This window comes from Salvelinus alpinus, chromosome 9 (genome assembly GCF_045679555.1).
Source record: "Salvelinus alpinus chromosome 9, SLU_Salpinus.1, whole genome shotgun sequence".
In the NCBI taxonomy this organism is placed as follows: Eukaryota; Metazoa; Chordata; class Actinopteri; order Salmoniformes; family Salmonidae; genus Salvelinus; species Salvelinus alpinus.
The window spans coordinates 62,848,468-62,873,281 of record NC_092094.1 but is presented as its reverse complement, the minus strand read 5'-3'; the positions used below and the strand labels follow the sequence as shown (position 1 = coordinate 62,873,281).

Below are 24,814 nucleotides of genomic sequence, written 5' to 3'. Positions count from 1 at the left end.
TAATAAAATAATTTCATATTCCTGGGTGATTTATTTTGATGTCAAAATAAATATTGTGAGATCTCTTTGAGCTTCAAGAGAGCAGCTATATTTAAGTTAAATCGTTTTTAATAACTTGCCTAGTTCAATAATGGTTAAATAAATATATATATTTTAAATCTTCACTTATTCATGAAAACTCTTGTAAATAATCTAGTTTAAGCCTGTTGGGCACTGAGTCCCGCATGTCTCTTGTTGCCATGGCTTGGAAGTCACCAGCGCTGTCCTCTCTCAACTACCCTCCCGCTGAAGTTAATTTCTTAGCTTTGAAAAGAAAATATTACCAAGGGAACCATTTTATTGTAGTAACTATCACATAGCACACAGTGAAAGACATGCTCTGGAACTTTGGCAACTAGTAAGTCTTTTTTAAACCTCCCGCTTTGATCTGGATGTGTCAGTGTGTAGTTCATACGTGCATCATCTATACTGAACAAAAATGTAAACGCTACCTGGAACCATTTCAACGATTTTACTGAGTTACAGTTCATTATAGGAATTCAGTCAATTGAAATACATTTGTTAGGCCCTAATCTATGGATTTCACATGACTGGGCAGGGGCGCAGCCAATCAGAATGAGTTTTTCCCCACAAAATTACTTTATTACAGACAGAAATACACCTCCGTTTCATCTGGTGTCTAGTCTCAGACGATCCCACAGGTGAAGAAGCCGTATTTGGAGGTCCTGGGCTGGCGTGTTTACAAGTGGTCTGCGGTTGTGATGCCAGTTGGACGTACTGCCAAATTCTCTAAAATGACGTTGCAGGAGGCTTATGGTAGAGAAATTAACATTAAATTCTCTGGCAACAACTCAGGTGGACATTCCTACAGTCTGCATGCCAATTGCACGCTCCCTCAAAATTTGAGACATCTGTGGCATTGTGTTGTGTGACAAAACTGCACATTTTAAAGTGGCCTTTTATTGTCCCCGGCACAAGGTGCACCTGTGTAATGATCATGCTGTTTAATTAGCTTCTTGATATGCCACACCTGTCAGCTGGATGGATTATCTTGGCAAAGGAGAAATGTTCACACACAGGGAAATAAACACATTTTCACATTTGTGAAAAATTCTGGGTTCTTTTATTTCAGCTCATGAAACATGGGACCAAAACTTTACAACCAGTGGAGCAGTGTTTCCTAAATTCGGTCCTAAGGACCCCAAGTGGTGCACGTTTACTTTTTTCCCCCTAACACTACACAACTGATTCAAATGATCACAGCTTGATGATTAGTTGATTATTTGAATCAGCTGTGTAGTGTTAGGGCAGAAACCCAAATGGGCACCCCTTGGTGTCCCGAGAAACGGGTTTGGGAAACCCTGCAGTAGAGCGAGAAAGAGCAATGTGGGTTGATCTGGTTGATTGACAGCTGGGGAAACTGGTGGCAAGACTTTTCATTAGCATTCTCTCTAAAACGGCTACATTAGCGTGCGTGGGCGGCCTGCCGGATGGGAACTGAATATGAGCATGGTGCTGGAGATACAGTGCCTTCAGAAAGTATTCACACTTTTTCCACATTTTGTAATGTTACCGTCTGAATTTAAAATGGATTAAAAGTTGAAATGTAGTGTAAACCCCTTTTGTTATGGCAAGCCTAAATGAGTTCAGGAATAAATATTTGCTTAACAAGTCACATAATACGTTGCATGGGCTCTGTGTGCAATAATAGTAATATTTTTTTAATGACCAACTCATCTCTGTACCCCATACAATTATCAAACACACATTCAACCACAAAGACCAGGGATGTTTTCCAGTCCCTCGCAAAGGGCAACTATTGATATATATTTGTGAAAGAAGAAGCAAACATCGAGCATGGTGAAGTTAGTAATAACACTTTGGATGGTGTTTCAATACACCCAGTCACTACAAAGATAAAGGCATCCTTCCTAACTCAGTTGCCGGAGAGGAAGGAAACCTCTCAGGGATGTCACCATGAGGCCAATGGTGACTTTAAAACAGTTACAGAGTTTAATGGCTGTGATTGGAGAACATTGAGGATGGATCAACAGCATTGTAGTTACTCCACAATACTGACCTAAATGACAGATTGAAAAGAAGGAAGCCTGCACAGAATAGAAATATTACAAAACATGCATCCTGTTTACGATATGGCACTACAGTAATACTGCCAAAAATGTGTCAAAGAAAAATTAACCATGTCCTGAATACAAAGCGTTATGTATGGGGAAAATCCAACACATCACTGAGTACCACTCTTCATATTTTTAGTTTTGTGTGTAGATGCGTGAGATTTTCATTTGATTTAATCCATTTGAATTCAGGCTGTAACACAACAAAATGTGGAATAAGTCAAGGGGTGTGAGAATACTCTCTGAAGGCTCATAGCGGCTGCATTATTTACATGGCAGAAAAACCCTCAGCGCTCCACAAAGCACTTCAAAGCCTTCTCCCTCCACGTTAAGGGCAGGCTCAAGAGAAGGAGTGGTTTTCCCCGGACGATTTCCCCGAGAAATAAGACAAACAAGAGCATCCACATGCAGTCATAATAGCCGAGCGACCCAATTAAAAAAGTAATGTCAATGTGCCCCAGTTGTGTGCAGGAAGATGGTGCTCTCTGTTCCCTCAACACATCAACAAAATGGATCTGTTTATGCATTTGAGTCATGACTATTTAACAGTGTGTTTATTATTCGCAGTCAGTCAGCTTTTCACAGATTTGCAGGAGCGCGTCATATCTTCAAAAGGTTTTTGGAAAGCAATTTCTATTTCAAGGTTAGGCTTCTGATAGCTCTATACTTGATACCAATTCAATGCATTTCAATTGAACTTCCTTCGGGAAAAATCACTCAATTCCATTTAAGTCCATTTTTGAATTAATTCAACGAGGCAAATCAAATTCAAATTGAATTTCAATGCGGTGTGCATTTCTGATAATAAATTGATCCCAACCCTGGTTTGTTATCTAGCCTTATTCTCGCAGAGAAGTGTACCACGGACAGTGCGAGTGACTATTTCTAGCATTGAATCACTTCACAGTTCAAACAACCCTGTGGGTGCAAATAAACTGTCACACTGACTCTCATCATCTCATAACAAAAGTGATGAGGAAAGTAAGGAAATAAATAAATATAGCTCTAGGCTATATAGAACTGTCAGGGTCACTCATACCTATTATTTTAAATTCAAAGGACGGACAACGAATGCCTATTACTGTTTAGACGAAGTTGTTGTATGTCCATTCTGTTTTAGTTTAGTCATCAGTGTGCACTTCTAGATTTGTTGTCCTGTTTCCCAAGTAGGCAAACTTTCAGACGAACATTGATTTGCCCAAAATAGACACAATGTTAGAATTTAAACATCAACCTGTACAGTCCCCCAAAAAATATTCTGAATGACATATTCAGAGGTTTCCGGAGTGTCGATTTTTGACAGAGCCACAACATTAATTTGTTATTGTAATAACCATCCAGTAACAGCTCACCAATATGAAATAAAACTATTGTACAACTATAGTACAACTGAAAGCCCAGGGGTTATGCTGTACTATATTTCTCCCTGTTTAAACCATTGCATGGCAAATGGTCCAGAAACAAAGGACAATGCCCTCTGAGCAGCCAAAATGTATCTCTGTTACAGTATCCAGAGGACTGAGTGATAGATACCAACCATGGATACTATATAATTATCCTTTCTAAAACGTGTTCACTGAGGATAACTCTGATGCAGTCTATATGGATGTATGATCTCTGTAGTTACTGTTCACTAGGGATAACTGATGCTGTCTATATGGATGTGTGATCTCTGTAGTTAATGTTCACTAGGGATAACTGATGCAGTCTATATGGATGTATAATCTCTGTAGTTACTGTTCACTAGGGATAACTGATGCTGTCTATATGGATGTATGATCTCTGTAGTTACTGTTCACTGGGGATACCTGATGCTGTCTATATGGATGTATGATCTCTGTAGTTGCTGTTCACTAGGGATAACTGATGCTGTCTATATGGATGTGTGATCTCTGTAGTTAATGTTCACTAGGGATAACTGATGCAGTCTATATGGATGTATGATCTCTGTAGTTACTGTTCACTAGGGATAACTGATGCTGTCTATATGGATGTGTGATCTCTGTAGTTAATGTTCACTAGGGATAACTGATGCTGTCTATATGGATGTGTGATCTCTGTAGTTACTGTTCACTAGGGATAACTGATGCTGTCTATATGGATGTGTGATCTCTGTAGTTACTGTTCACTAGGGATAACTGATGCTGTCTATATGGATGTGTGATCTCTGTAGTAACTGTTCTCTGAGGATAACTCTGATGGTATCTATATGGGGGTATGATCTCTGTAGTAACTGTTCTCTGAGGATAACTCTGATGCTGTCTATATGGATGTATGGTCTCTGTGGTAACTGTTCACTGAGGATAACTCTGATGCTGTCTATATGGATGTATGATCTCTGTAGTTACTGTTCACTAGGGATAACTCTGATGGTATCTATATGGATGTATGATCTCTGTAGTTACTGTTCACTAGGGATAACTCTGATGGTATCTATATGGGTGTATGATCTCTGTGGTAACTGTTCTCTGAGGATAACTCTGATGCTGTCTATATGGATGTGTGATCTCTGTAGTTACTGTTCCCTAGGGATAACTCTGATGCTGTCTATATGGATGGATGATTTCTGTGCTAACTTGAATCTGGACAGGGTGAACTCTAAATTTCTCTGAGGTTTTATTGTCCTCTCGGGATTTCTGTTTTATTTACATTGGTCTAATCCCCCACACAAGCTCTTAAATGATGTGGCCCCCTGTGGAGATAGGGCCTGGGAGTGTTTAGGTTACTGTAAACTTGGCATGGTTTGATTGGTGAATGGCGGTTGGTTTTGGGTTGAAAGGTTACAGTTTCAGATGTTATAGTTGGAATGAAATGCTTTTTCTCTCTCTTATCCCGTTTCCAGTTAATGGAGGAAGGTCGTATGATCAATTCTCATTTCCTAGGCCTCTGGCCTAGTAGGCATCTCTTTGTTCATGCCTAGAATTATGCTTTGTTAATGTCAGTATTGCCTTGTTTAAGGGTATTCCTTTTATATGAATCTATTCATTTGACAAAGTAATGAAATACACTTGTATTTAGAATTCCATTCTCAGACATTGCCTATTACTGTAACTCAACTGTAGTGTTATTGCATATTGCTAAATCATCTTTATGGAGTCAGATAAACCTTTTAATAGGCTAATTGCTTCGTCGTATTGCTAAGCCGCACGTGAGGCATTTATATGATCGTATATACATGTCAAATGAACCACTGCCCACTACATCTGTATTCAGTTCCTTTGATTGTCTCAGTCAGGGTGCTGCAGTCAGAGAATGTGGCCTGTGGGAGAATGACTGCTCCCTGTGTTCTGTGTGCTTTGATCAAAGTGGGGAGAATGAGAGCGACAGTGAGCTGCACATGGTGTCCCTGGGGGTTTATGAGAAGAGAAGCGCTCCCGCCAATGCCTGTGACAAGCGTGCGCTCTCCTCTCGCAGCTATGCACAAGATGATGAAATGGAACAATGATGCACATCGGAAGAAAGGGACGAGACATAGAGAATCTCTCTTTCTCTGGACCTTCCCTGTGGATTTAGAGAGAGAGAGCAAAACATTTTCTGACTGAAGTTACAGAAGTATGTTTTTCACAATCTGATAGTGCTCTATCAGGGCCTCTTCAACAATAACAAAAAATGTTCATATGTTGATCATGGACCCTTAGAGGAAATTCTATTTCTTGCAAAGTTTTGGAGAGCTCTCGTTTTGGATTTGGTTAATGCATATTGTATGAGGCGTGTGACGCCTCTGTACTTTAGTCTAGTGCGTTCACAAAAGTCCGAAGCCATTGCCGCATCTTTAGCATAAAAATACATGAAAATACAAAAACCCTGAAGCTCAAGGCAAAACAAAAAAAAGTCATCTAGAGGTCGAAAGAAACGCACACCTGTTTAGGCGAGGTGCTGGCTAGCGGAGTAGAACACTTGAAAAATTTTAAGGAGAGCCGCACACTCTAGGAGCTCAGATGCAAAAAAATTATAACCTAATATCCAATGTTTCAACAGACAAGCTGTCTTCATCAGGGTATAATGACAAACACTGCAGGTCACTAGTTTATATAGTGTCAAAGGACACACATACGTGTCTGTAATCATGGCCGGGTGTGGCCTGATATCATTGGTTAATTCTCAGATATAAAAATAACGTACCAAAAACATGAATGGATAGCATACGATTTATAGATACAATTTAGCAACATAGGCCTACAATAGCAAAATCACAATCACAAGAATGGCTTCAGATCAAAGTCTGCGTTGAGAGCGAGAGAAGCAATGGTCTTTTAATTAAAGATCCAGGCAGCCTCTCATTTTAACAATAAATTGTCGAGGTTCACCCCCTCTCCTAGGGAGGGTGACATGTTCGATGCCGATATAACGTAGGGACGAAATCGAATGGTTTGCTTCCAAAAATTGGGCCGCAACTGGGTAAGTCGAGTTTTTGCACCTAGTGGTGCTACGATGCTCCGAGATTCGTACTTTTAATTCTCACTTTGTTTTACCCACATCATTTTTTACCACAAGGACAAGTTATAGAAAAAAGTAGCCTCTTGGAATGATTGCGTTTGAACCACGCCGTCTATTATTTGAATAACTTAGTATCTCTTTAAAATGGCTTAATTGTTCTTTGCCTAATTAGGCCTCATTTGTTATGCAGCTCGTCAGACCGTGTAATGATTCCTGCAGCCATCCATTGATATGATTGACAGTTCTTTGATAGCCTAAAACCGTGCTGCTTTTGAATGCCAGAGTGTGTAAGTGGGCAAGTGTGGAGCGAGGAGCAGAGCGTAATTTGACCTCTAATTTTGCTCTGGTAATGCTCAGCCACAAGCTCTGGGCATTCTCTGCCTAGCATTGATCATTTCCTTTATCACTATTATTTTAATTAGGCCTATTCAGTTGTCATTATTTAGCCTACCCCACCCACAGTAGCCTATATATAGTTTATATTCTACTTTCTACGATAAATGGAGGTTTTAGGTAGGCAATACATAGGCTACTGTAAAATGTATATTGTTTTTTCTTGGAATGGAAACACCATAATATAAATACATTTTAATTAAGCTCAAATATCTTCAACAAATTGTAAATACTAAAGGCCAGTATCAGCTTTTTTTTTCATGAATAAAAGGGAATAAATGAAATCAAGATCCAGCGATCAAATGATTTGCGCACAGCAAACACCAACAGCCTTCACATGTGCATTGAGCGTGGGAAATGCTCGCTACAAATGAAATATTAGTTTTATTATTATTATTATAAAGACAGAAAAATGCACATTTTAAAAAGCTTGATTACATAAAGGAGTGTTAGTGGGAATATAGCCATAATATAAACAAGAGAAAGGAGAATGGAATATATTTAAAAAGCATAACATTGAAAAATACATTGATGAAGCAGCCGCCGTGTATGGATGCTATTTCTCAAAAATCTATTACTTTTAAATAGGGACCGGCACAGAGTCCAGTAGGACAGTCTCACATGGCTACAGAGTAAGTAGGGACCGGCACAGAGTCCAGTAGGACAGTCTCACATGGCTACAGAGTAAGTAGGGACCGGCACAGAGTCCAGTAGGACAGCCTCACATGGCTACAGAGTAAGTAGGGACCGGCACAGAGTCCAGTAGGACAGTCTCACATGGCTACAGAGTAAGTAGGGACCGGCACAGAGTCCAGTAGGACAGTCTCACATGGCTACAGAGTAAGTAGGGACCGGCACAGAGTCCAGTAGGACAGTCTCACATGGCTACAGAGTAAGTAGGGACCGGCACAGAGTCCAGTAGGACAGTCTCACATGGCTACAGAGTAAGTAGGGACCGGCACAGAGTCCAGTAGGACAGCCTCACATGGCAAGTAGGGACCGGCACAGAGTCCATTAGGACAGTCTCACATGGCTACAGAGTAAGTAGGGACCGGCACAGAGTCCAGTAGGACAGTCTCACATGGCTACGAAGTAAGTAGGGACCGGCACAGAGTCCAGTAGGACAGTCTCACATGGCTACAGAGTAAGTAGGGACCGGCACAGAGTCCAGTAGGACAGTCTGACATGGCTACAGAGTAAGTAGGGACCGGCACAGAGTCCAGTAGGACAGTCTCACATGGCAACAGAGTAAGTAGGGACCGGCACAGAGTCCAGTAGGACAGTCTGACATGGCTACAGAGTAAGTAGGGACCGGCACAGAGTCCAGTAGGACGGTCTCACATGGCTACAGAGTAAGTAGGGACCGGCACAGAGTCCAGTAGGACAGTCTCACATGGCTACAGAGTGCTACACTTCACTGCTGGAGGGAATACACAGCCGTCCTTGATTGTGAGCGAGAATGAAATGTGTGTACACAGGGTAAATCAATTTTTTTCCATCAATACAATCAATGTAGGGATGTAACGTGAATTCCTAAGGGAATTGCTTTCACTGTAAAACCAAGTGTTTAGGATCTGAACACATAACTAAACACTTTTGTGTAACACTGTTTAAATGCGAAAGGCATTTAGGTTTTATACACTAAACACTGGGGTTGCTGTTTTAACACTGTAGGGTGTAATGTCGTATTCTGCTAAACCTGGTCTGATATTACTAAAAATACTGCCGTGGAGCTGTTTTATGCACCAATAATCTGTGTTCTCTTCTGTTGGTATCACCATTGCGCATGCTCTCAGTGGTGTTTGTAGTGAGTCTTTTTATAGAACGTCTGACCATACAGTTGCCTAGGTACTTCAGTATTATAGACAGTGTAGTCGTGTACAATGACAGCACCTCCCTATAACTATAGAGGTGTCATTCCGGAGATCTAAGGGCTTGTTTTTCAGAGCGGGACATAGGCCCAGGTGGATGTAGCCCTAAACACACTTTGTGGGTACTGACGGGTTGCCGTCTCTAATGAACCGTTTCAGATGTAATGTGTGTATGAGTTAGTAGTCGAAGCACGGTGCATCCTGGTATTCTGGCTGATTTGTTCCTATATGTATATATTTCCGGTAAATAGTTCACCAAAGTTTATTGCACCATACTGGCTGGCTACTTGCTTTCTTTCTCCAATCATCTGTGGCCAAATCATTTACCCGCTGCAGTTTGAGATTATTTATTCCCTTTTATTTATGAAAAGAAGCTGATACTTGCCTTTATTGTTTAGGATTTATTTAATATATTTTAGCTTAATTAAATAGATTTATATTATGGTGTTTCTACTCCAAGAAAAACTCAAATACATTTTACAGTAGCCTATGTATTGCCTACCTAAAAAAATCCACTAATGCATTTGAAGTCCTTCAAAATAGAATCTACATATATCCTAATGGTAGAAAGTAGAATAGACACTACATATAGGCTAGTGTGGGTGGGGTAGGCTAAACAATTACAACCGGATAGGCTGAATTAAAAGAATAGTGATAAAGGAAATAGAAAATGCTAGGCCGAGCATGCCCAGAGCCGGAGAAAGGCACTGCACCTCAGTGCTAGAGGCGTCACTACCGACACCCTGGTTGGAGTCCAGGCTGTATCACAAGCGGCTGTGATTGGGAGTCCCATAGGGCGGCGCACACTTGGCCCAGCATCGTCCGGGTTTGGCAGGTGTAGGCCATCATTGTCAATAAGAATTTGTTCTTAACTGACTTCCCAAGTTAAATAAAGGTTAAATAAATAAATAAAAAATGCTCTGCTCCACACTCGCCCACTCAAAAGCAGCCCTGCTTTAGACTATCTAAAAACTGGGCTTCCGTATTGATATCTTTGTGTATCATGACTGAAATACTGTGCCAAGTGAAAGTCTACACACCAGAATGCCTTTCCAAGATGTGTTGAGTGTTCCTGAATGGTCCAGTCTCCGTCCTGACTTAAATCTGCTTTAAAAAAAATCAGAGATAAGGTTTGAATATCGCTGTCCATCAATGATTCCCAACCAAATTTACTGAGCTTGAGCAATTTTGACAAAACAATGGATATACAGTGTATTCTGAAAGTATTCAGACCCCTTCACATTTTCCACATTTTGTTACGTTACAGCCTTATTCTAAAATGTAATACATTGTTTTTTTTCCCTCAACAAGCTACACCCCATAATGACAAAGCAAAAATATGTTTTTGAAGTATTTGTAAATGTATTAAAAATAAAGACTGAAATCACATTTACATAAGTATTCAGACCCTTTGAAGCACCTTTGGCAACAATTACATTCTCAAGTCTTGGGTACGACGCTACAAGTTTGGCACACCTGTATTTGGGGAGTTTCTCCCATTCTTCTCTGTAGATCCTCTCCTCAGAGATCTTCGATTGGGTTCAAGTCCGGGCTCTGGCTGGGCCACTCAACGACATTCAGACACTTTTCCCGAAGCCACTCCTGCGTTGTCTTGGCTGTGTGCTTAGGGTCATTGTCCTGTTGGATGGTGAACCTTCGCCCCAGTCTGACGTTCTGAGCGCTCTGGAGCACGTTTTCATCAAAGATATCACTGTACTTTGTGTCATTCATCTTTCCCTTGGGGCCTCCCGAGTGGCGCAGCGGTCTACGGCTCTGTTTCGCAGCGCATACGGCGTCACTACAGATCCGGGTTCGATCCCGGGCTGTGTCGCAGCCGGCCGTGACCGGGAGACCCATGAGGCGGTGCACAATTGGCCCAGCGTCGGGCGGGTTAGGGGAGGGTTTGGCCGGCCGAGATGTCCTTGTCCATTCGCGTTTAGCGACTCCTGTGGCGGGTCGGGTGCATGCACACTGACATGGTCGTCAGTTGTACATAGTTTCCTCTGACACATTGGTGTGGCTGTCTTCCGGGTTAAGCGAGCAGTGTGTCAAGAAGTAGTGCAGCTTGGCAGGGTTGTGTTTCGGAGGACACATGCTTCTCAACCTTCGCCTCTCCCGAATCCGTATGGGAGTTGCAGCAACTGTAACCACCAATTTGGATATCACGAAAAAGGGGTAAAAATGACAACAACAAAAAAATCTTTCCCTCAATCCTGACTAGTCTCCCAGTCCCTGCGGCTGAAAAATACCCCCACAGCATGATGCTGCCACCACCATGCTTCACCGTAGGGTGGTACCCCAGACGTGACGCTTGGCATTCGGCATTCAGGCCAAAGAGTTCAATCTTTGTTTCATCAGACCAGAGAATCTTGTTTCTCATAGTCTGCGAGTCTTTAGGTGCCTTTTGGCAAACTCCAAGTTGGCTGTCGTGCCTTTTTACTGAGGAGTGGCTTCCGTCTGGCCACTCTACCATAAAGGCCTGATTGGTGGAGTGCTGCAGAGATAAGTCCTTCTTGAAGGTTCTCCCATCTCCACAGAGGAACTCCGTCAGAATGACCATCGGGTTCTTGGTCACCTCCCTGACTAAGGCCCTTCTCCCCCGATTGCTCAGTTTGGACGGGTGGCTATCTCTAGGAAGAGTCTCGGTGGTTCTAAACTAGTTCCATTTAAGAATGATGGAGGCCACTGTGTTCTTGGGGACCTTCAATGCTGCAGAAATGTTTTGGTACCCTTCCCAGTTCTGTGCCTCGACACAATCCTGTCTCAGAGCTCTACGGACAATTCCTCCGACCTCGTGGGTTGGTTTTTGCTCTGACATGCACTGTCAACTGTGGGACCTTATATGGACAGGTGTGTGCCTTACCAAATCAATTGCATTTACCATAGGTGACTCCAATGAAGTTGTAGAAACATATCACGGATGATCAATGGAAACAGAATGCACCTGAGCTCAATTTCGAGTCTGAATACTTATGTAATTAAGTATTTCTGTTTTTTATTTTTAATGCATTTGCAAAAATGTCTAAATACCTGCTTTGACTCTGTCATTATGGGGTATTGTGTGTAGATTCATGAGGGGAAAAAATATTTAATCAATTTTAGAATAAGGCTGTAACGTAGCAAAATGTGGAGAAAGGGAAGGGTCTGAATACTTTCTGAATGCACTGTATGTTGCCCTAAGAGTTGTACAAAGTTGGTAGAATAAAAATGATTCACAGCTGTTATGGCTGCCAAAGGTGCGGGACGGTTGAGCTAACGTAGGCTAATGTGATTAGCATGAACATTTCCCAGGACATAGACATATCTGATATTGGCAGAAAGCTTAAATTCTTGTTAATCTAACGACACTGTCCAATTTACAGTAGCTATTACAGTGAAATAATACCATGCTATTGTTTGAGGAGAGTGCACAGTTATGAACTTGAAAATGTATTAATAAACCAATTAGGCACATTTGGTCAGTCTTGATACAACATTTTGAACAGATAAGCAATGGTTCATTGGATCAGTCTAAACCGTTGCACAAACACTGCTGCCATCTAGTGGCCAAAATCTGAATTGCGCCTAGGCTAGAATAATACATTATGGCCTTTCTCTTGCATTTCAAAGATGACGGTACAAAAAAAATACATGTTTTTTTCTTTGTATTATCTTTTACCAGATCTAATGTTATATTCTCCTACATTAATTTAAGATTTCCACAAACTTCAAAGTTTTTCCTTTCAAATATGCATATCCTTGCTTCAGGTCCTGAGCTACAGGCAGTTAGATTTGGGTATGTCATTTTAGGTGAAAATTTTAAAAAGGGCGGATCCTTAAGTGGCAGGGGTGTGAAGACATATGCAATTTATATGATTTTTCTTTCATTTTGAAAATGTGGAGTAGGTTGTGTAGATCGATGGGGGGAAAAATTGAGTATAATCCCCTTTTAGATGAAATTAAAAGGTAGAACATGTGAAGACTGTGCAAGGGGTGTGTAAACTTTCTCTAGCAACTGTACATATCTTAGTAGTGGAAATTGTTGTAGATGTTGACAGCCTTTCTCTTTCTCCCTCTCTCCAGATCTGTCGGTGTAATGTGAAGGAGAACCAGCAGCAGTTTTTCCACAGCCTGGCGGTGAGACAGAGCCTTGCACTCCACTTCAACATCCAGCAGGACTGTGGCCACTTCCTGGCCGACGTCCCCCCCCGCCTGCTGCCCTGGGAGGAGGAAGAGGAGGAAGAGGAGGACAATGAGGAAGGGCAGAAAGAGACAAAGGATAAGGAGTCAAGGAGGAAGAAGGAGACTGTCGAAACAACAAATGCCATGCAGAACAGGCATGCCGAGGAGGCCCAGATCCCAGGCCACCATATGGGCACCACCGGCCGCCTGCGCAGCCGAGTGGTGGTGATCACCCGTGAGGTGCCCTTCCAGACCGTTGCTGACTTCGTCCGGGAGGGCGCAGTCCGGCACGCCCGCAACCCGGACCTGTACGAACGTCAGGTGTGCCTGCTGCTTTTACAGCTGTGCTCGGGCCTGGAACACATGAAGCCCTACCACGTGACCCACTGTGACCTGCGTCTGGAAAACCTGCTGCTGGTGCACTGTCACCCGGGAAACCCCTGGAACTTGGACCTGCTCGAGCCCAACAATAACAGCAGCAACAGTGCCACCTCCGGGGCAGGTGCTGCCAACACGGCCACCAACGCCACCTGCCCTGCCCGCCTCATCATAAGCAACTTCTCCCAGGCCAAGCAGAAGAGCCCCCTGGTGGTGGACCCCAGCGCGCTGTGCAACCAGTCGCGACTGGCGCCCGAGATTGTCACAGCGACGCAGTATCGCAAGTGCGACGAGTTCCAGACGGGCATCCTCATCTACGAGATGCTGCACCGGCCCAACCCCTTCGAGGAGACACCCGAGCTGAAGGAGAGGGAGTACACCTGGGCTGACCTGCCGCCACTCCCAGCCCGCTCCCTCTACTCCCAGGGCCTGCAGCAGCTGGCCAGCCTCCTGCTCACCGTCAACCCCTCGGAAAGGATCCAGATGGCCGAGGCCAGGGCCTGCCTGCAGTGTCTGCTCTGGGGGCCCCGTGAGGACCTCTTCCAGGCACTCAGCTACACCGGTGGCCAGACTTCAGGCACCAACTCCAGCCAGCACGAGACCATCCTCCAGAACTGGCTGGACCTGAAGAGGACGCTGATGATGATCAAGTTCGCAGAGCGCTCACTGGACACGGGCTGTGGCGTGAGCCTGGAGGATTGGCTGTGCTGCAAGTACTTGGCCTTCGCGACCACAGACACGCTCAGCCGAGTGGTGCGCATCCTCCAGCAGCAACACTCACAGTCCCAGCATCTGACCCAGTCTCAGCAGCACCTAACCCAATCCCAACACCTGACCCACTCCCAACCGCTCTGAGCTCCATTACTCACTAGCTACTCACCGCTCATCCAATTCTCTCTAGACTCGTGTCGTAATGCTAACAGATCTTACACTTCCCCTCTCGTCTCTGTCCTATCCCTTCAACAACGCAACCAAACCATGAGCGGAAAATCTATGGTAAAAACTGTAATAAATCATTAGCCTTATTGTGAACTATGACATTGTATGCAGTGCTCAGTTGTTTCACCAGTGTATCTTTTCTTTTGGTGGGAAAAAGTGTAGGGGGTGTGTGTTATCAAATTAAACCTGCCTCAATGTACGATGAAGTACTCGGATGAGACAAAAAGTACTTTGATACTACAAACTAACTGGCAAATAGTCCTCGCTTGGTAAAATCTCAATGAGCTTCAATGAACAAGTAGGAAAAAACCGTCAAAAAGGATGCTTGAATTGCTCTCAGCTGGAGTTGCCACAGCAACAGGTTATCTCCACATTCAATTCAATGGGCCCCCGATCTGAAAATCCAATCTCCTCAGACTTGAGTCTACTTTCACATTATTAGCCAATTATTACACAGGTCCTCTTTGCCAGGGTTTGTTGTTCAGTTCACAGTATGTGACAGTAATGCGGCAGCACTGGGACTGGATATAAGCCTAGTGATAGTGACCACATAGCCCAGCCAATCTCTGCTGGCTCCAGTTGCTCTGACATCCCCTTGTTGTCTGTGTGTTTGTCTAGCCACCTCTCAAAACTGTCTCAAAGACATGAGTCCTATAGGGAATTCAGAGGGATTTAGCCTTCAGATCAGAGCTATCCTAACTAGAGCTGTCACCTTGAACTAGGACGTTTGAATAATGCAGTTGCGTTTAGCTTTGAATGGATTTCAAGATAGAATGTCAACGTGCATAGTGTAGTGGTCAAGCTTGCCCCAAGGCTACAGCTCAGTCCTAGTCTAAACATCCCCAATAATCTTCTTAGCCCTCGCCCACTCCCTTTCACTGTCAACCATTACTGAGGGGGGGGGGGGGGGAAGGGAGGGTTGAGGCTCCAAGGACGATTGATTAAGAATGAAGAATACAGGCTCCTCAGTTCCCCAAGGAGGACAGACACCCAGCCCAAATTTAGCATTACGTCTTCTCCTCCACCATGAACTCAACCACCCAATAAGGAGGCAAAAGCTCTTTATTCTTAGGTACATCGTTGGAATTCTTTTTCAACCACCAAGTGTGTTATGCAAACTGAGAAATCGCCAAAGTCCTGCCCCCCGCAGTCTCCATTTTGACAATTGTGAGGAATACATTGATGGCGACAACCTTTTGGATGTTTATATAAGAGGCGTCTGTTTCAGTTCGTCAAGGTGAATGCGTTGTAACACAGTCATTTGAAGTGTCCTTACCACTGCGTAAATACAGTACATGATTCTGCAATCAACCAGGCTGCCATGTCGCTTCGTAGTACCATTGATGCGAAGTTAGACAGTAGTCAGACATGAAAGCGCTCCCAGTGTAATTTGCTCGTTTTTAAGCAGAGCCAGAACTTAGAATACTAGGAAGTCTGTTTTAGTTGTGTGTTTCGTGGTCAAACACTAGTTTTCCTTTTGATATGTGCAATTAATGTCAAATGTTATCATTAACTATGAAAATGACTGTACTTAAACATGTACGTAGCCAACTTTTATCACTTTTCAGTTATTCTCGCTTCCATTATTATTTCTGGCACATAACTGGCAATGACGTTCAGCTGGAAACAACCCCGATGTGGAACTTGTTGTGGGGAGCTAGGACAACATTATTGCAGCGCGTAGAGGGACTTTGATGTTTCAGGGACGGCTTGTTGGGTTTTCTTTTTTGTATTTGTTTGTAGTCTTTAATTCTACTTTTTTTTCTCTCTTCATTTTATTTGTTAATGTAAGATGCCTATGTGTTTCTAATTGACTGCTTCTGGCCTGGGTGACAGGATCAATGTTCGCACATTCAGTAGAACTCGAAGCGTTCGTACGCGCGGAATGGAAAGGTAGAAGCGAAGCGGAGAACAGGTCGTGATAAAAAGCCGTTCTAGCCTGGTAACACTGTTCCGTCTGGATTAACCAGGCTAGTTCCAGCCCTCGTGGAAAGAAACAGGCGGTAGGTGTGCTCAGCAGCAGCACGTGGAATGTAGGAGTCTCTCTGGACTGGAGTGAAGCTTCGTTTGGAACTAAAAGGATCCCATGAACCTGGACGTATTATTCCCAATAGACTGTGTTAGCCACTCAGCCTCCGTTTTGGGGCGTTTCGCCTAGTTAACCACTATACATGATAAGCGTTCCCGATCAATAGAGAATGGCCACTGCCTTAAACCCTGCTTCCTGCAACATCTAACCACACCACCCAACCACTGAGATTCACACGCCTATTGTCCCATCACTATATATCCGTTTTATGGGCTGCCATGGGAACTCACTACAACTGTTGCAGATACATAGCCATCCCTCTGCCTCATCAGCATTGGCGATACCACTGCACACAGTCAGCTTGTGGTCCTTTATAGCCAAATGAATGAGCATTTGGCTTTATGGCCTGTGTCCGTCTGCCTGGAATCAATGCAACTGAAATAGATGGCTTACGTTGGCTTTGCTTCTATCAGTTTAGGGAAGCTTACTGAAGACAATGGAGACCGTTTGTGTGCTTTTGTGGTTTGAACAATGTGAGCGGTTTCGGCAGATCCCACATACTTTGGACTCACAGGTTGACGTCTCTAGCAGTGCTAGTTCGACACGGCAGATTCCTATAATTAAGGGTTATATCATGTCAAAATTATAATTGATAGCGTGACACAAATACCCAGCAGAGTACCCGGATGTTTTTTTTCTGTACCTCTCTAGATTTATATATCCACAATAGGAGTGTGCAATGGCCTCCGGCATATCAGATCTAATGGGGTTTACTACACGCATTGCACAACAGACTATTTGGTTTCCAAACACAACAGGTGTATGACTCTGAAACACATATTTTTGGATTCCGCTTGTAATGTTTGGTCATCGGGTGCGTGTCCATGCAGGTTTGGTTTCTCTTAGTAAGTATTTAACTGTTTTACTTTATTCACCTCTACTCATCTAACAGCGTCCTGTGAGAAGATGGCCAAACTCTGCCATGGTTTCCTTTCTGTATATCCAAATGAATAACGTGACATGGCAGCCAGCCACTCACTAGCTAGGTCAGTGGGGGAGAACTACTGGGAACTACTGTGAGGAAGGGATCCTGTGTATTTAGATATAGGGTCAGATGTGATGTCAAGGACATCGAATGGTGACTTCGGGTCGAAGAGTCCAGGCCACTGAGGAATGCATGTGGACTGCACTGGTGGCTGTCCTTGTATCTAGAGTCAACATTTATATTATCTAATGTAATCTTTAATCTACACTATTTACAGAATTTACAGTGCACCACTATCGGTCTGTCACGACAGACGAGATACCATGCATCAGCTTTACTTTTTTGTCTCGTTTGTTTTGGGAGAAAACTGGTGAATTGTTTTTTCTGTCCAGAAGAATGTTATTATAAAACTATAGTGTTCTCACCTTTTGGAAAAAGAGTGTTTGCATACAGATTCATGTACAGTATTTTTCCCTCTTGTAAATGATCGAGTTAAACTACTTTAACAGCCAGTTGGGAGGAGGGTTTTTGAATGAATAACAAACACGATTAAAAAACGCATTGTTCATGGATAGTGTTGCCAACAGTGAGTTTTGCAGTTTTTTATCATTGCATTTTAATCGCCACTGAACATAAAAAGTAAACTCTCTTGGCTTTCTATATATGTGTATATCTCTTGGCCTATTGCCATTTTATTGTTGATCAAGTAACCGATAGTAACACAACAATAAATGTATGTTTTTATATACCTTGTGTGTGAGACCCCATTATTGCCAATCTGTGTCAGCCGCTTGCACGTCCCTCTTGTGGTGATGAAGTGTAACAACTGACTAATACAAGGGCTGCATCCCGATTAGTCTAGTTGGCTTCCTTATGAGGTAGGATCCTCCCCTTGACTCCTTTCCATTTATTTGCGCTGCTGTAACAAAAGCAAGACTGGAGAAAGGTAATACCTTGTAGTTAACCATTATGTTGCTTTCACGTCTTCTGTGCTTTCAGATTATCGGGGCAAATGAAGATGACACACTGGGGAGAAGCTACTCTAGGCTATTGAGCAACTGTGGGTTTTATCAGTTCATCTGTGTGAGTTGAACACTTGTTCATTGTCAGTCTCATATAAGTCAGTCTCATATAAGCTCTGTATGTACAGAGCTTAAAGACACTTGTGGCATCTGGATATGTTGGTCATAATGATGGAAACATTACATTTACATTTTTACATTTTAGTCATTTAGCAGACGCTCTTATCCAGAGCGACGTACAGTAGAGTGCATACATTTTATTACATTTTATTACATTTTTTAACATACTGAGACAAGGATATCCCTACCGGCCAAACCCTCCCTACCGGCCAAACCCTCCCTAACCCGGACATTTACATTACATTTAAGTCATTTAGCAGACGCTCTTATCCAGAGCGACTTACAAATTGGTGCATTCACCTTATGACATCCAGTGGAACGGCCACTTTACAATAGTGCATCTAAATCTTTTAAGGGGGGGGGGGAGTGAGAAGGATTACTTTATCCTATCCTAGGTATTCCTTAAAGAGGTGGGGTTTCAGGTGTCTCCGGAAGGTGGTGATTGACTCCGCTGTCCTGGCGTCGTGAGGGAGTTTGTTCCACCATTGGGGGGCCAGAGCAGCGAACAGTTTTGACTGGGCTGAGCGGGAACTGTACTTCCTCAGTGGTAGGGAGGCGAGCAGGCCAGAGGTGGATGAACGCAGTGCCCTTGTTTGGGTGTAGGGCCTGATCAGAGCCTGGAGGTACTGAGGTGCCGTTCCCCTCACAGCTCCGTAGGCAAGCACCATGGTCTTGTAGCGGATGCGAGCTTCAATTGGAAGCCAGTGGAGAGAGCGGAGGAGCGGGGTGACGTGAGAGAACTTGGGAAGGTTGAACACCAGACGGGCTGCGGCGTTCTGGATGAGTTGTAGGGGTTTAATGGCACAGGCAGGGAGCCCAGCCAACAGCGAGTTGCAGTAATCCAGACGGGAGATGACAAGTGCCTGGATTAGGACCTGCGCCGCTTCCTGTGTGAGGCAGGGTCGTACTCTGCGGATGTTGTAGAGCATGAACCTACAGGAACGGGCCACCGCCTTGATGTTGGTTGAGAACGACAGGGTGTTGTCCAGGATCACGCCAAGGTTCTTAGCGCTCTGGGAGGAGGACACAATGGAGTTGTCAACCGTGATGGCGAGATCATGGAACGGGCAGTCCTTCCCCGGGAGGAAGAGCAGCTCCGTCTTGCCGAGGTTCAGCTTGAGGTGGTGATCCGTCATCCACACTGATATGTCTGCCAGACATGCAGAGATGCGATTCGCCACCTGGTCATCAGAAGGGGGAAAGGAGAAGATTAGTTGTGTGTCGTCTGCATAGCAATGATAGGAGAGACCATGTGAGGTTATGACAGAGCCAAGTGACTTGGTGTATAGCGAGAATAGGAGAGGGCCTAGAACAGAGCCCTGGGGGACACCAGTGGTGAGAGCACGTGGTGAGGAGACAGATTCTCGCCACGCCACCTGGTAGGAGCGACCTGTCAGGTAGGACGCAATCCAAGCGTGGGCCGCGCCGGAGATGCCCAACTCGGAGAGGGTGGAGAGGAGGATCTGATGGTTCACAGTATCGAAGGCAGCCGATAGGTCTAGAAGGATGAGAGCAGAGGAGAGAGAGTTAGCTTTAGCAGTGCGGAGCGCCTCCGTGATACAGAGAAGAGCAGTCTCAGTTGAATGACTAGTCTTGAAACCTGACTGATTTGGATCAAGAAGGTCATTCTGAGAGAGATAGCGGGAGAGCTGGCCAAGGACGGCACGTTCAAGAGTTTTGGAGAGAAAAGAAAGAAGGGATACTGGTCTGTAGTTGTTGACATCGGAGGGATCGAGTGTAGGTTTTTTCAGAAGGGGTGCAACTCTCGCTCTCTTGAAGACGGAAGGGACGTAGCCAGCGGTCAGGGATGAGTTGATGAGCGAGGTGAGGTAAGGGAGAAGGTCTCCGGAAATGGTCTGGAGAAGAGAGGAGGGGATAGGGTCAAGCGGGCAGGTTGTTGGGCGGCCGGCCGTCACAAGACGCGAGATTTCATCTGGAGAGAGAGGGGAGAAAGAGGTCAGAGCACAGGGTGGGGCAGTGTGAGCAGAACCAGCGGTGTCGTTTGACTTAGCAAACGAGGATCGGATGTCGTCGACCTTCTTTTCAAAATGGTTGGCGAAGTCATCTGCAGAGAGGGAAGAGGGGGGGGAGGGGGAGGAGGATTCAGGAGGGAGGAGAAGGTGGCAAAGAGCTTCCTGGGGTTAGAGGCAGATGCTTGGAATTTAGAGTGGTAGAAAGTGGCTTTAGCAGCAGAGACAGAAGAGGAAAATGTAGAGAGGAGGGAGTGAAAGGATGCCAGGTCCGCAGGGAGGCGAGTTTTCCTCCATTTCCGCTCGGCTGCCCGGAGCCCTGTTCTGTGAGCTCGCAATGAGTCGTCGAGCCACGGAGCGGGAGGGGAGGACCGAGCCGGCCTGGAGGATAGGGGACATAGAGAGTCAAAGGATGCAGAAAGGGAGGAGAGGAGGGTTGAGGAGGCAGAATCAGGAGATAGGTTGGAGAAGGTTTGAGCAGAGGGAAGAGATGATAGGATGGAAGAGGAGAGGGTAGCGGGGGAGAGAGAGCGAAGGTTGGGACGGCGCGATACCATCCGAGTAGGGGCAGTGTGGGAAGTGTTGGATGAGAGCGAGAGGGAAAAGGATACAAGGTAGTGGTCGGAGACTTGGAGGGGAGTTGCAATGAGGTTAGTGGAAGAACAGCATCTAGTAAAGATGAGGTCGAGCGTATTGCCTGCCTTGTGAGTAGGGGGGGAAGGTGAGAGGGTGAGGTCAAAAGAGGAGAGGAGTGGAAAGAAGGAGGCAGAGAGGAATGAGTCAAAGGTAGACGTGGGGAGGTTAAAGTCGCCCAGAACTGTGAGAGGTGAGCCGTCCTCAGGAAAGGAGCTAATCAAGGCATCGAGCTCATTGATGAACTCTCCGAGGGAACCTGGAGGGCGATAAATGATAAGGATGTTAAGCTTGAAAGGGCTGGTAACTGTGACAGCATGGAATTCAAAGGAGGCGATAGACAGATGGGTAAGGGGAGAAAGAGAGAATGACCACTTGGGAGAGATGAGGATCCCGGTGCCACCACCCCGCTGACCAGAAGCTCTCGGGGTGTGCGAGAACACGTGGGCGGACGAAGAGAGAGCAGTAGGAGTAGCAGTGTTATCTGTGGTGATCCATGTTTCCGTCAGTGCCAGGAAGTCGAGGGACTGGAGGGAGGCATAGGCTGAGATGAACTCTGCCTTGTTGGCCGCAGATCGGCAGTTCCAGAGGCTACCGGAGACCTGGAACTCCACGTGGGTCGTGCGCGCTGGGACCACCAGATTAGGGTGGCCGATGCCACGCGGTGTGGAGCGTTTGTATGGTCTGTGCAGAGAGGAGAGAACAGGGATAGACAGACACATAGTTGACAGGCTACAGAAGAGACTACGCTAATGCAAAGGAGATTGGAGTGGCAAGTGGACTACGCGTCTCGAATGTTCAGAAAGTTAAGCTTACGTAGCAAGAATCTTATTGACTAAAATGATTAAGATGATACAGTACTGCTGAAGTAGGCTAGCTGGCAGTGGCTGCGTTGTTGACTTTGTAGGCTAGCTGGCAGTTGTTGACTTTGTAGGCTAGCTGGCAGTGGCTGCGTTGTTGACACTACACTAATCAAGTCGTTCCGTTGAGTGTAATAGTATCTACAGTGCTGCTATTCGGGGGCTAGCTGGCTAGCTAGCAGTGTTGATTACGTTACGTTGCGTTAAAAGAACGACAATAGCTGGCTAGCTAACCTAGAAAATCGCTCTAGACTACACAATTATCTTTGATACAAAGACGGCTATGTAGCTAGCTATGTAGCTAGCTACGATCAAACAAATCAAACCGTTGTACTGTAATGAAATGAAATGAAAATGTGATACTACCTGTGGAGCGAAGCGGAATGCGACCGGGTTGTTGAGTGCAGAAGTTCTATTCGGTAGACGTTGGCTAGCTGTTGGCTAGCTAGCAGTGTCTCCTACGTTAAGGACGACAGATAGCTGGCTAGCTAGCCTCGGTAAATTAAGATAATCACTCTAAAACTACACACTCTAAACTACACAATTATCTTGGATACGAAGACAGCAAAGACAACTATGTAGCTAGCTAACACTACACTAATCAAGTCGTTCAGTTGGGTGTAATAGTTGCTACAGTGCTGCTATTCGGTAGACGGTGGACGTTTGCTAGCTGGCTAGCTGCTGGGCAGATGGCAGATAGCAGTGTAGACTGCGTTAGGACGACGAAATACGATAATTACGCAATTATCTTTGATACAAAGACGGCTATGTAGCTAGCTAAGAAGAAATTGCTAAGATTAGACAAATTAAACCGTTGTACTATAATGAAATGTAATGAAATGTAATGAAAAGTTATACTACCTGCGGACCAAAGTGCTGCTATTCGGTAGACGGTGGACGTTTGCTAGCTGGCTAGCTGCTGGGCAGATGGCAGATAGCAGTGTTGACTGCGTTAGGACGACGAAATACGATAGTTACGCAATTATCTTTGATACAAAGACGGCTATGTAGCTAGCTAAGAAGAAATTGCTAAGATTAGACAAATTAAACCGTTGTACTATAATGAAATGTAATGAAAAGTTATACTACCTGCGGACCAAAGTGCGAAGTGCGACCGCTCGCTCCAACCCGGAAGTGTGACCAAAAGTGTGACCGGACGATGCTATGCCAATTGTGCGTCGCCCCACGGATCTCCCGGTTGCGGCCGGCTGCGACAGAGCCTGGGCGCGAACCCAGCCCAGCCTGGGAGTGAACCCAGAGACTCTGGTGGCGCAGCTAGCACTGCAATGCAGTGCTCTAGACCACTGCGCCACCCGGGAGACTAACATCAGAAATGGGGAGAACCCAACAACAGAATGGTGTGGGCGTATACCGGTCATTACAAATATTAATGTGAGTAGATCGCTGATTGGCCAGCTCATCCTCCTCAGGAGGATGACATCATCCTTTATGAGGAAATAGCAAGATTTTGTGAAAAGGTCTGTTTGAGATTTATGTTTGAGGTGGGGTTTTTTTAAGTGTTTTTTTCTCTCCAATTGATGCTTTGTCCAGAAATACCAATATATGAGTCGACAACATTATTTGGCTATGAGTTAAGAGGAAAGGAACTTTTAGAAGTGCTTTTTCGCTGGGCAGTTTAACATTTTATTTTAAAGTACAACATACTGTACAGTACTGGATATCAATATTTACTCAGCATTGACCACAAGATGGAGACATTTTGAAAACGTTCCCGAAATATGACAACGGAGCCTATGGGGCAACGGCATGGTCCTGTAGCCTCAAATCCACTCAAATCCATTGTTTAAAAAAAAATGACTGTTGGAGATTGATGCGTTGTCAGTGCTGGAAGCTGGTTGATGGACTAACATTATTATGATGCAACAGTCCGTACAGTCTCTAGCACACTATTGACTGTCGTGTCATAATAACGCTTGTTTGTCTGCCTGCCTGTCTATGTTTGTCCGTCTGTTTATCTGTCAGTCTTTCTGCATCTCGATCTCACACAAGTCCCTCAGAAATTAAATGTATGATTATAGACTCTTGATCTGCTCTAGGCAAGATCTAATCGAGGACAACGAAGTGTTGCATATATAATCCAGTTACAGTTGTGTGTGTGGTGACTGTTGTTTCACACCTGGGTTTCATGATGCCAGCTCAGTGTTATCGTGGAGGTTATTGCTCAGTTGCATAACCGTCCGTTGCGTAATAGCAAGGCAGAGAATCAATAAAATATGAGAGGGAAGTGAACCGTGTGAGCTGCCCCTCTCCCCCGGAGTCTATCCTCCAGATAGAGGTGTGTAGGCTGTCTACTGCTTGACGAGAAGTGACTAAGAACTATGAATTCACAAAAGCGGTGATGTTATTTATTCGTAAAAAAATTATAATTGGGAGGTGAATAAATTCCCAGCAGGGATACATAGGAGTTGAAAATGCAAAAAAAAAAAAAAAATGGAGCGACAAGTGAATTTGACCTGACTTCATGTTTTAGTTGGGGATAAGCTTTCCATTCATGATGTCGAAGCCCATTATTTCTATATTCTCATGGCTTTTATTCGGAACACTTTGTTGTACAGATCTGTTCAGACCTCAGGGTGCCCTATCAAGCGTCTCGGAGTAGGAGTGCTGATCTAAGATCAGGTCCCACACTGTCCAAGTAATCTTATTCATTGTTATCTAAAAGGCAAAACTGTTCCTAAATCAGCACTCGTACTCAGACACACAATAATACAGCCCCTGGTATTTGACTGTTATTTTTTAAGAAATTATTTAGTACTGTAATAAGTAATAACAATTAAGTCTGCCGTTTGCAGATTATTAGGCAGTAGTAACTGGAAAACCCTCCTCTGAAACGGAGCCTTCAACATAAGCCTTTCATCTG

The 24,814-nt window shown here is 44.5% G+C and overlaps 1 protein-coding gene across 2 annotated transcripts in view; it reads left to right on the top strand.

Annotated features, from left to right (window-relative positions):
- The window catches only part of peak1 (pseudopodium-enriched atypical kinase 1), a 260,008-nt gene extending 241,932 nt beyond the window's left edge, over positions 1–18,076 (top strand). For both annotated transcript variants that reach the window (XM_071326886.1, XM_071326887.1), the window contains one exon: positions 12,899–18,076. In XM_071326886.1, coding sequence (XP_071182987.1) covers positions 12,899–14,230 — 1,332 coding nt within the window. In that variant the 3' untranslated portion in view covers positions 14,231–18,076. The remainder of the gene's footprint in view (positions 1–12,898) is intronic.
- The last annotated feature ends 6,738 nt before the right edge of the window (positions 18,077–24,814 follow it).